This window comes from Labeo rohita, chromosome 9 (assembly GCF_022985175.1).
Source record: "Labeo rohita strain BAU-BD-2019 chromosome 9, IGBB_LRoh.1.0, whole genome shotgun sequence".
Classification (NCBI taxonomy): Eukaryota; Metazoa; Chordata; class Actinopteri; order Cypriniformes; family Cyprinidae; genus Labeo; species Labeo rohita.
In genome coordinates, this window is record NC_066877.1 from 34383204 (window position 1) to 34396026 (window position 12823).

General features: G+C 35.0%; 1 protein-coding gene across 4 annotated transcripts in view; it reads right to left on the reverse strand.

Moving 5' to 3' along the window:
• tanc1b (tetratricopeptide repeat, ankyrin repeat and coiled-coil containing 1b) overlaps window positions 1-12823 on the reverse strand; it is a 199793-nt gene that overhangs the window by 14340 nt on the left and 172630 nt on the right. For all 4 annotated transcript variants that reach the window (XM_051119883.1, XM_051119882.1, XM_051119884.1 and 1 more), the window contains 3 exons: window positions 11775-12011; window positions 10167-10349; window positions 8102-8180 (listed from right to left, as the gene is read on the reverse strand). In XM_051119883.1, the coding sequence (XP_050975840.1) occupies window positions 8102-8180; window positions 10167-10349; window positions 11775-12011 (499 nt within the window). The remainder of the gene's footprint in view (window positions 1-8101; window positions 8181-10166; window positions 10350-11774; window positions 12012-12823) is intronic.

The window sequence follows — 12823 nt, forward strand, 5'->3', positions numbered from 1 at the left end:
TATTAATTATTTAATAAAATAATTACATTCATTATAAATTGTAGATAGACATATATAGTATATATAACATTATATAACTATATTAGTAAGTTTAATAATTTATTTTATAATTAATAAATATTTTTATATAGAAGTATTTTAGATGTATTAAATATATTATATTAAATATATTCAAATAAAACAGTTATACAATTATAAATTAAATAAGGTGTATTAATTATATCTATTATTAAAATAACTTAATATTCAAAAACTGAACTTTAATTTTCAATTTAAATATTTAGATAATTTAATAAATATTAATAGTATAAAATAAAATTACTGAAATAATAAAATAAATGGTAACACTGTACAATAAGGTTTATTAATTAAATTAGTTAACATGAACTAAGAATGAACAGCATGTATTAATCTTAGTTCATGTTAATTTCAGCATTTACTAATGCATTATTAAAATCAAAGGTGTTTTTTTAACATTACATTAATTAACGCACTGTGAAATAAGATGAACAAACAATGAATGACTGTGTTTTTTAATTAACATTAACAAAGATTAATAAATAGTGTAATAAATGTATTGTTTGTTCATGTTAGTTATATATTAACTCAATTTAACAAATATACTTTATTGTAAAGTATTACCAAATAAATTAATTAAAAACTGCTCTGAGTAGAATATCATAATCAAAGAATTTTATGGCATGGCAACTTGATGCATTAATATTCAATGTGCATCATATGTGTGCATTAATTTGCATTTTAGATTTCATCCAATCAAAATGGATTTTATAATCCAAAATTTTCATACATGTTACAAAATTATACTAATAGTATTATAAGGATAGTGAAGGCTTTGAAAATTCCAGTCACAAAATCTGACTGGATCGCTCACGGATCATTCATTAGAGAGGAATCTCTGTCCTCATAAAGGACAGACTGTGTTCTGGCCAGAACATTCATGTCGGGTCTAACGGGGTCGTCTAGGACATCAGGACTGATGGTCACGTGACTAACAGCTCTCTGCGCTCTGAGCAAGATTAAAGGATCGGGACTCTACACAGTCGGAGCCACAGCATCCATTTGGAGAAGATGCCTGAGCCATTAGAGAGATGTTCTCAAGAATCACAACATCCTTCTGGACCCAAGAGCGCTGCTTTATGTCATTTGCACAAGAGAGTGACACAGAAACATGGAATGAAGCACAACTACAGAAAGGGACGCATCCTAAACTAATCAAGAGCACATTTTTAAGGGGTTTTATTACTTCCAGATCAAAACCGAAGTGTTATTCTCACTGAGCCGAAGGTAAATCAGCTTTCTGGCTGGGGTGTCTTGGTCATTTTTAACTCCAGCCTTTTCATTTCAACTTTCAGCAGACTTGTGAGCTCATATCCTTGTTTGTTTGCCGCTCAAGAAACAAACAGGACAGAAAGGAGCCAGAACAACCTCTTTTTATAGCCGTCTAAGTCTGTGCATGCCCACAAACACCACTACAAACAACAGTGATCACAGCTCAAGAACATGTCTAGGTCGCTTTTGACTTCAGAAATAATAAAAAACAACAGCAAATTACATTTTGTAACCCTTCTAACCCTTTTGCAAATTAGAACTCTTGTGCTATGCTGAAAATCTTGTAACAAATGTGCTGTTCCCAGTCAAAAATGACTGAATTCTGGATGCAAATTCTGGATGCAAAACATGTTTTCTTTCAGTTAGCACAGGTTTTGTATTTCTTTTTGGCATTGATTGATTATAGGCCTCATTGATCTGAGCTTATGCAACTCATTTTATGAGTGAAAAAAAGTTATCCATAAATTCATTAACACATACACAGCGGCTCTTAGCTTAAGATTCATGTGTAGGTCAGTGCTAACAGATCTATTTGTCTGACAGCGCAGCTCATCCATCAGACAGTGAAGTGTCGATCACCTCTGACGCATCTGTCTACCTCTATATGCAGCCTTCACTGAAACCAAACAGCTTCAACATGGATGTCCCATCTGGGACTGTGACACAGCTTCTGCTAACCTGAGCAGAGCCACACAATCCCCCACAATGCATCTGTAAACACTGTGAATCTGCAGTTTGGATCCACACCAAACATCTGACACACTTCAAAGGGCTCCAATCAGAGGAATACAGATCGCTCTGATCATCTAACATGAAAGAGTTCACTGTGCTGAGAAATGCACAGATCTATCTATCTATCTGTCTATCTGTTATCCATTCATTCGTCTATCCATCCATTAATCTGTCTATATCTCTGTTGTTCTGTCTATCCATCCATCCATCTCTCTCTATCCATCCGTCTGTCCATCCATCCATGAATCTATCCATCTATTTATCCATCCATCCATCCGTTTCTGTTTTTCTGTCTGTGCATCCATCTGTTCATCTGTCCATCCATCCATCTCTGTCTATCCATCTGTCTTTCTATCATCCATCCGTTCATCCGTCTATCTATCCATTCATCCTTCATTCTTCTATCTATCCATCTATCCACCTATCTCTGTCTATTCATCCGTCTCTGTCTTTGTCTGTCCATCCATCCATCCATCTCTCTTTCTGTCTGTGCATCCATTCATCCGTCTCTGTTTTTGTCTGTCCATCCATCCATCCATCCATCCATCCGACCGTCTCTGTCTTATGTCTGTCTACCCATCCAGCTTCTCTTTCATCCATCCATTTTCAGTTGATCCGTCTGTCTGTCCGTCTATCCATCAATCCACCTGTTTCTCTTTCTGTCCATCCATTAATCTATCCATCCGTTCATCCATCTTTGTCTATCCATCCACCGTTCACCTGTCCGTCCATCCATCCATCCACCTGTCTCTGTCAGTCTATCCGTCCATCCATCCATCTTTGTCTGTGCATCCATTCATCCGTCTCTGTCTTTCTGTCTGTCCATCCATCCGTCCGTCTGTCTCTGTCTTTATGTCTGTCTACCCATCCAGCTGTCTTTCCAACCATCCATCTTTCAGTCTATCCATCTGACTGTCTGTCTATCCATTAATTCATCTGTTTCTCTTTCTGTCCATCCATCTGCCCACCATCCATCCATTCATCTGTCCATACACCCATCTTTTTGTCCATCCATCCATCTACCTATCCATCCATTCATCCGTCCATCTCTCTGTCTTTCCGTCTGTCCATTCATCCATCCATCTCTGTCTTTCTGTCTGTCCACTAGGGCTGTGTAAATAATCGCATGCGATTATGATGCGCATCTCTTCAGTAATGCCGGTTCCGTGATTAGTTGTAAATTTCCATCACGTGCAGTCAGACGCATTCATTATGGAGCGGCACTCACTACAAAGAGCCGAAATTCACTGACAAGCCGCGCAATATCGCGTTCATTATCGCCTGCGATAATGAACGCGATATTGCGCGGCTTGTCAGTGAATTTCGGCTCTTTCGGTTCTTTGTAGTGAGTGCCGCTCCATAATGAATGCGTCTGACTGCACTACATGCGATTATTTGCACAGCCCTACTGTCCACTCATCCATCTCTCTTCCCAACCATCCAACCATCTGTCTTTCAATCTATCCATCCATCCGTCCACTTGTCCATCCATCCATCCATGTCCATCCGTCTACCTATCTGTCTATTCATCTGTCTATCTACTCATCTCTTTTTGTCCATCCATCCATCTCTGTCTTTACATCCATCAGTTCGTCCACCTATCCATCTTTGTCTGTCCATCCATCCAATCCGTTTATCTGTCCATCCATCCATCTCTGTCTGTCCATCCATTCATTTATCCATCTTTGTCTTTTTGTCTGTCCGTCCGTCCGTCCGTCCGTCCATCCATCCATCCATCCATCTATCCATCCATCCACCTGTCTGTCCCTCCATCCATCCGTCCCTCTGTCGGTTTATCCATCCATCCGTCTTACCGTTCATTCATCCATCAATTCATCTCTGTGTTTCTGCCTGTCCATCCAACCATCTGTCTTTCCATCCATCTGTCCGCCCAACCATTTATCCGTTTATCTCTCTTTCTTTCTATTAATATTTCCATCCACCCATTGATTCATTCATCCATCTGTCTGTCTTTCAGTCCGTCTGTCTGCCCTCCATCCATCTATCCATCCCTCCATCTACCTAAGCAACAACGTGAATGTCTTAGCAACCAATTAAATACCTTAGAAGCAGCATTGTAACTTTATCTGATGACAACACACTGTAATTATTTAAAGAATAGTGTTGAATGAGTCGAATGAAGGACACTCTGCAATCAGCAGAATAAAATTCAGCCACACATTTCAGTGCATCATAATGTTTTCACTAAAAAGCATTCAGCAGGACTGCAATTTCAACAACGAACACAATTATAGGCTCCATATGCAATGACACAAAAACAAAATCCCAGCACACTGACAAAGTTTACTCAGGGAGACACACATCAGAACAGGAGAAAACCCAGGAGTTTCTCCCAAAGCTTTTTATAATGGATCCACGGAATCCAGAGTGCTTGAGAGGGGAAACACAAGACAAAGATGAGCTTGGAGGTCTGATAATGGAAATGACCTTCATATGAACTCTGTTTGTTAGCGGGACTCTGCGGGTCCAGGACTAGAGTAGTTTGATCTGGTCTGAAGATTAAAGAACATAAGAGCACTCAGAAGAAATGAAATCTCTGCTCTTCTGGTGCTGAAGGGCCGCTTCTAAAAGCCTAGCCCAAATTTTTATATGGAAAATGATTTCAAAGAAATGAATTTGTATTGGTTTGTGTACAAGGGTTCAAATTCAGGGTTACTTTTGTAGTTCCATTACTATTCAGTCATTGATGATTACTGGACATTTAAATAATTTTACAAAGATTACACTGTCAAAGAACAATCTCTTGCCAATAAAATATTTGTATTTAGATTTAGAGTTTGATCACCTCTGATATAAACTGATATAAAAGACATCTCTGTACTATAAAACATACTGTAGCTTTGTATCTCATACTGTAACTCAAAACATTCTCAGTACAAACACAGCACTTACGGAAACTAAACTAGAAAACTTCTACAACTTGAATGCATTTAAACTCATTACCACCCATGTATGTGTACCACAAATGCAATGCAAGTTGCACCATAAATGTTCCATATGTACCAATTAAATAATAAAACATTCATCATAAAAAATCATTTAAGTGGTTAGCTCAAGGTCTTGTATTTATCTTTCACATTCTTTAAACAGCACATAGTTTGTTTTAAAGAGTAAATACGTTTTATAATCTCTTCTGAATAATTCACTTCATTTCTTCTACCCTCTTACAACGCACACAATACAGCGGTATCTCTTCCTTTACAGCGGTACATAAAGCCACTGAAGGTCACACCGGATGCGGAGCTGTGTAATTAAATGAGATGAATGCCCACGTCTGACCTTAATGGACTCGTGACTGCAGCCACATCTCAAACTCTCAATCTACAGCAGAAAAACGTATTGAATAATCATAATGTAGAGCAGCACCGGACTGCACACACACTGATGAGGACAGCTGAGTCACTCTTAACAGTGCTAGTCTGTCACAAAAGCCTTCAAACAGCACCACAGACTACATTAACAGCTTATCCTGCAAAATCAGCCTTGACACGTCTGCTCACAAATGCTCAATTATTAGTGATCATTTTTCTAATAGTTTCTAATCATTTTTCACTAGAGCAGTTTTAAATATATCACTCTTCACTCCTTTATATAGTAAATTATAATCAAATGAAGGGGCCAAGCACTAAGCACACAAGGCAGCAAGCATCAGAGCAACTGAAGCGTTGAGTAATGGAGTCATAAAAACAACCACTAGTAATAGTTTTAAAGGGTTATCAGTTTTGACCAGTAGGTGGCGCTGTGGTGTGTTCAGTGTGAGGTGACAATGACATACACAAAGTTTGGTGTCAATATGTCAAAGCTTTGCAGAGGTAAAACCTCAGAGTCATTTTGGCATCAAGGCTCAAATTTGTTGCGTTGCTATATAAAAACAGTTTTGTCTGTCTACACAAAATCCATAACTTTGTGTCAGCACAGTCTGAAGATGATCCGACTCAATTTTGGTGAAAATCGGACCAACGATCTAGAACGAGTTTGAAAAAGTTATGTTCTCAACATCAATCAAAATGACAGACTGGAAGTTTGGCAAAACTGGTATCTATGTTTTCAGGATGACCCAAGGAATATTTTGAGACTAATAGGCTAATACAGTCAAAAAATCTAATTCACAAAATCTTAGTAGCACAGGTATATTTTTAACAATAGCCAAAAATACATTGTATGGGTCAAAATGATCGACTTTTCTTTTACGCCAAAAATCATTAGGATATTAAGTGCAGATCATGTTCCATGAAGATATTTTGTACATTTCATACCATGAATGTATCAAAACTTAATTTTTGATTAGTAATATACATTGCTAAGACCTTAATTTGGACAACTTTGCACCATTAGATTGCAGATATTCAAATAGTTGAACATCGACCAAATATCCTTAAGAAAGAAGAAGAAAAAAAGAAAAAAATATTGTCCTATCCTAACAAACCATACATCAATGGAAAGCTTATTTATCCAGCTTTATTTATTCAGCGGATGATGTACAAATGTACAATTTCAAATTGACACTTATGACTGGTTTTGTGGTCCAGGGTCACAATTATTAATGGTTAATGAATGGTTTAATACTTTTGACCAATAGGTGGCGCTGTTACCAAATTGTTGTGCCGTGGTCAGTGTGAGGTGTCAATGGCACACACAAGGTTTGGTGTCAAAGCTTTGCAGAAATACAGCCTCAGATGCAGTTTTGCTTGATTCCAGCAAATGTGTTGACCTGTTAAACAATAACCATTTTGTATATTGACACGAAATCTATAACTTTTTGCTAGCATGGTCTGAAGATGATCTGAGCCAAATTTGGTGAAAATCGGACCAACGGTCTAGGAGGAGTTCGAAAAAGTAGATTTTCAACAGGAATGGCAAAACTGGTCTCTATGTTCTCGGCATGTCCCAAAGAATATATTGAGACCAGTTCAATACTATAGGCTAATACATTCAAAAGTTATTAGCATTTTTTAAATTTTCTTTATAACTTGACCACAAAACTTTTTGAGTACCATCAGCATGATGCCGAAGACACAGCGAGTTTCACAACAATACAGCAATGTAAAATATTTCCAAATGTCCATATGTCCAAATGTCCAAATTCAAAATGGCTGACACCCAAAATGAGTGACATGGGACAATTGGGTATGGTTCCACTCGGCATTCTCTACCGAAGCTAAAGAGACCAGTTTACCCAAAGCATTCAGAAGTTATTAACAAAAATAGCCATTTTTTTATATCTCCTAACCACTAGGTGGCACTGCGCCAAAACTGTGCAGGTAGCCTCAGGTCATGCTTGTTGTAACTCACACCAAGTTTGGTCTCAATACACCAAACCGTTGTGGAGTTATAGCCTCACATCCATTTTGGCGTGCACTTTGTAGAATTGGTTCACACGTTAATCGAGAACGGTTTGAGTAATCAACTTGAATTCCGTAACTTTTTGCTAGCATGGTCTGAATATGAAGTCAATTTTGGTGAAAATCAATCGAACCATCTAGGACGAGTTTGAAAAAGTAGTTTTTTTGACCTATTAAAAATAGTGAAAAAACTAATCTTATGATTTAAAGTGAAACCTTGGACAAGTGGTGGCGCTAGAGAGTTTGAGTTAGAGACTCCAAACTTGCTATGGTTAATGTTGAGACCGTCCTCTATCAGTGTGCCAAATTTCATAACTTTCCTGCAAGTGGTTCTATGGGCTGCCATAGACTCCAGAAGAAAGGAAGGTGCTTGGCCCCTAATAAATGTTTTTTTGTTGCTTATGATTTCTTGAAGCACTTCCATTGCTCTTTAGAGTGTTAAAAGGTTCTTTTTTTTTTTTTACCCAATGGCTGAAAATACCAAGATCGTGCAGCCCTATACCACAGCTTGTTTCTGATGTATTTTCTGACAAAACATCTACAGACACCTACAATTCACTGCAAGCTTCCCACCGACTGCAATTCTGACTCCTAATGGAACAGAAATAATGACACCGTGAGAGACGAGAGATACAAACATGAAGAACTGAACGTACCTGTTTCGCCCCATAGTGTGTCATGGGCATCAATCTGCACCGCCAGTTCATTATTTAACGTCAACAAGCCCTCCAGCACCTGCCAAAACACCAGCTCACATCAATCAAATGCAATACTGGAACAGAAGAGCAAATGAAGAATCAGATACGAAATGAAACCACGGTCATTAAACGCCACATGCACTACAACATGTTACATGATTAAAATTGATTTTAGGAATGAGAGTCTGGTGGTCTTTTAGAGTTATTGTGTTTAACTAAAACTACAATTAAAACCATAAAAAACATTATTGTTACTTGAAATAAAATTTTTAAATGACATTAACTATTAAAAAACGTAAACTTATTTTATTTCAGCAACATTACACATTTTTATACTAAAATAAATATATAAATAATAAAATATATCTGTAAAAAAATGCAACAATTAACAAAAAAATTAAATGATAAAAACACAAAAACAACAAAATTAAAATTATACTAAAATGATAGAAAAAAAACAGAAAATATAAAAATAAAATCTAATTAAAAATATAATAGTATATCAAAGTTTCTAAAATAAACACTGTCATTGCTAAAGTGATTCAAATTAAAAACAAATAAATATATATAAATAATAAATTATATATAAATATATATAACACAATACATTTAATAATATCTAAATACATAATAAATATATATATAATAAATAAATACAAAAATTCATTTTTAAAACATTAAACGATAAAAACACTAATAAAAATGACAAAAACCAAATTAAAATTATAGTAAAATGATAGAGAAAACAGAAAATATAAAAAACAAAATCTAATTAAAATATAAAATCTAAAGTGATTTAAATTCGAAACAAATATATATATATATAAATAATAAATTATATATAAATATATATATTATATGAGAAATTTAATAATATATAAATAAATAAATACAATTTAAAAAAAATTAAATTATAAAAACAAAAATGACAAAAACAACAAAGTTGTCATTGCTGAAGTGTTTTAAATTAAAAATTTATGCTGGGTACAAAAACAAAGAAAAATGGAAGCAAAAAGATTAATTAGTGTCACAAGGACAAAGAAATGTGTTTAATAAAAATAACAGTTTCACAGCTGATTCATTTTCTCATTTCACCCACTACTGGCAAGATTTACAATAAATCTCAACCGCAACCATGAAACTATCTGAGTCGATCAACAGGATGTTGAATGAATTGATTCAGATTAAAACACTGATGCTGGAACAAAATAAAACACAAGAACTTCCTTTCGCCTGTTTCATAATAGTCTCCAACAGCTTGACCTTAGAGCCCAGCCTGTTGCTATGCTATGTATCTGGTTTCCCATGGCAACCGCATCCTCGCAACATCTATAAGATTTACTATACTTCAAGGTCTGAGTCTTGTATTTACAGCACATAAATCCACATCAAATCCTTATGAGATTCAGTCATTTGACATTCATACGTTTGCAAATATGTGAGCTTGTGCATGCAAAAAAGAAAATATCCAAGAACGAACCACAAATGACATCGATGGCGGGAGATATTCTAATAAATCCCTGTTTTTTTTGTTTTTAATCCAAAATGTTACATATTTTGCAAAATATTAGGTTTAATTATGGGTTCAGTGTTGTTGTTTTTGCACATGCTACTGCCAGACAGTTCAAGTGGAAAAAACTAAAATCAGCTCTGAAAACACTGAATGTGATGAAAACATCCACAGCAACTCCCAAACAGTGAATAAATCAAAATCTACTGCTATGGTTGACAGTACAGAGCTGTATATTCATATTAAACTCTATTCTAACAGATGATCTTGCATCTTGTGCATTATTTACAGCTGCTTTTGTATGATTTGATTTGATAAGTACCAGATGCAATTTTATTATTAATTAAATAACTCAACTGAAGCATTTTGCACAAACTGCTGACACACTACATGTTTTCAGGTGGTTAGAAAAACAATTTGCCCTTATAAAAGCTAAAAATGCCCCTATAAATGTTGCACCATAATAGAAAAGTTATGACAGTTGCACGTGTGTGTGTGTTTGTGTGAGCTCACATGAATGTGTCCCATACTGCAGGCCGCGATGAGGCCCTGCTGCAGAGCTTTGTTCTTAAGGCTCAGATCCTGTTGACCCTCAGTGCTCCAGGTCAGCTCCAGCAGACACTCGATGACCTCTGAATGACCCCGTAGGGCCGCATGCACCAGTGCACACTGGCCGCTCTTGTCCACATGATCCACCTGATCCACAAATGACAACATTAACATTGTGTAAATCAATCAATACGCGTGTAAGTCTAGTTTTGATAGGAATGTATCTCAAATATTAGTCTTAGGTTAAGAGGTATTGATCAAAATTGACCCTGTTGACTTTCTTAATGCCAGTGTTATTATAGTTTATTAAAACAAAAATAATGAAAACATTTCAGTTTCTTGAAATAAAATAAACGTTAAATGATATTAAAATATTAAATAATATATAATATAATAAATAAATATAAAATAATAATATTGAATATTAAATAAAAAATATATTAAAAAAATGTAAACTTTTTTTATTTCAGCTAGTTGCCAAGGCAATATTTCCAATTTTTGTTTAGTTTAACTTAAAGCAATAAAATAACAAAAACTATAGACATACTCAAAAATATATTTATATATTTAAATATATAAATATATTTAAATATATATATACACATATTTTTTTTTTTTTTTTTTATTTGACAAAACAGAATGAAATTACTAAAACATCACCAAATAAAATGAAAACAGAAAGTGTAAAAGTAAAATCTAATTTAAAATATTAACAAAAACTATGGTATCACCATATCTGCAGATTCAATCAGCTAAATAGTAAAAATAAAGTTCTGTCTAACAATTTTCTCCAATCCTGGATTTTTAATGACACTTTATGCTGATATTGTAAATTATATTTAATAATTATATTTTATAATTAATTAATAATCATTTAATAAAAATATACAAATGAAATAGTAAATATGAATCATACAAAATGCTCATAAATTAAAAATATTTGTGTTTATATTTATAAATGAATATAAGTATAAATTTTAATGTTTTAATGAAAGAAGTTTCTTCTGCTCATCAAGGAATTTATTTGATTAAATATACAGTAAAAACAGTAACATTTAATTTAATATTATTACAATTTAAAATAACAGTTTTCTCTTTGAAAATATTAAAATGTAATTTATTCCTGTGAACAAAGCTGAATTTTCAGCATCATTATTCCAGTCTTCAGTGTCACACGATCAATCAGAAATCATCCTTATACAAATAAAATAAAATAATTATTTTAATTAAAAAATGTATTTTATTTTATTTTATTTTATTTTTATTTTTATTTTTATTGGAAACCTGTGATACTTTTCCAGGGATTCCTTGAAGAATAAAAATTTCAAAAGAACAACATTTATTCTAAATACAAATCTTCTGTAACAATAAAAGTCTTTACTATCACTTTTTTATCAGTGTAACATGTTTTTAGCAAATAAAAGTATTCATTTTGTTCCAAAAAAAAGAACATACTGACCCCTAAACTTTTGAACAGTAGTGTATATTGTTACATTCATTAAAGAATCCTGAAAAAAGCATCACAGATTCCAAAAATTTTTTGTCAAAAATAAAATATATATTTGTACTGACCTTGGCTCCTCTCTTACAGAGAAGACTGACTAGCCCCAGATGACCAGCGGCCGCTGAGTAACACAAAGAACTCATGCCGTTCTCTGAAACCACGTCCACGTTTGCTCCAAACTCCAGCAGCAGGCTGGCCATTTCCTGATGGCCCAGGTGAGACTGGACGCAGAGGACGGGGGCGTTGTTCAACACCTCGGTACGATAGTTGACATTCGCTCCACCCAGCATCAGCAGACGGCTCACCTACAGACACACACCAAACAGTTCAGAGACTGACAAATGATGTTAGAGAGCTCAAGCTGTGTCTCAATCAAGAACTCCAGACATCATTCATGATTCACAAGTTTTTCTTTCAGCCAAAATCCCTAAAATAGAGAGTGATCATTTAGAGCTGTCGCTTGTCATTTATTTTCCTGCAGCCCTCATATTGTGTCTTTCTTTGTAAAACAATGCCTCATCCTGTGTTTAAAGTTCACTAGGAACAAACTGCTGATTGGTAAAGCATGCTGATGACAATTCACGGGCTCATTAAATGCTCCGGCGCGCGACGGCACATTGCGTCCCAGTCATTAATCAGCCTGGATTCTGCTTTTGATAAGCGTATGAATAACAAACGTTTAATCAGCAGCGGCTGCGCGGCCCCAGAGGCCTGAGAGCGCCTGGAAATGAAATTTGTTTTATTTACCAAAACCACATGAGAATGTTTAGATACCACCTTGAGGAACACAGAGAGAGAGAGAGAGGGAGAGAGAGAGATGGAGAAGAAGAGGCGAAAGATAAATACAAAATACAGCTGCATGCAGCAATTACAGGGCCAAACTCGACTAACATGCACGGAGAGCAATTTAAAGAGTTCAAGGACGACTTATTTACACTGAGAGGAGAGAGAAACTGTTAACTGTTAGTGGAAAAAGTAAAAAACACCATGTTTAATTAACAAAAGATGCGGAGAGAAAATAATTCTTTCAAAGGTTATAAGCGAAAAAAAAAGCTGCTTATCCAGGACTGGGTCTGGAGAATAAAACAAACAAACAAACAAACAATTTATATAATTT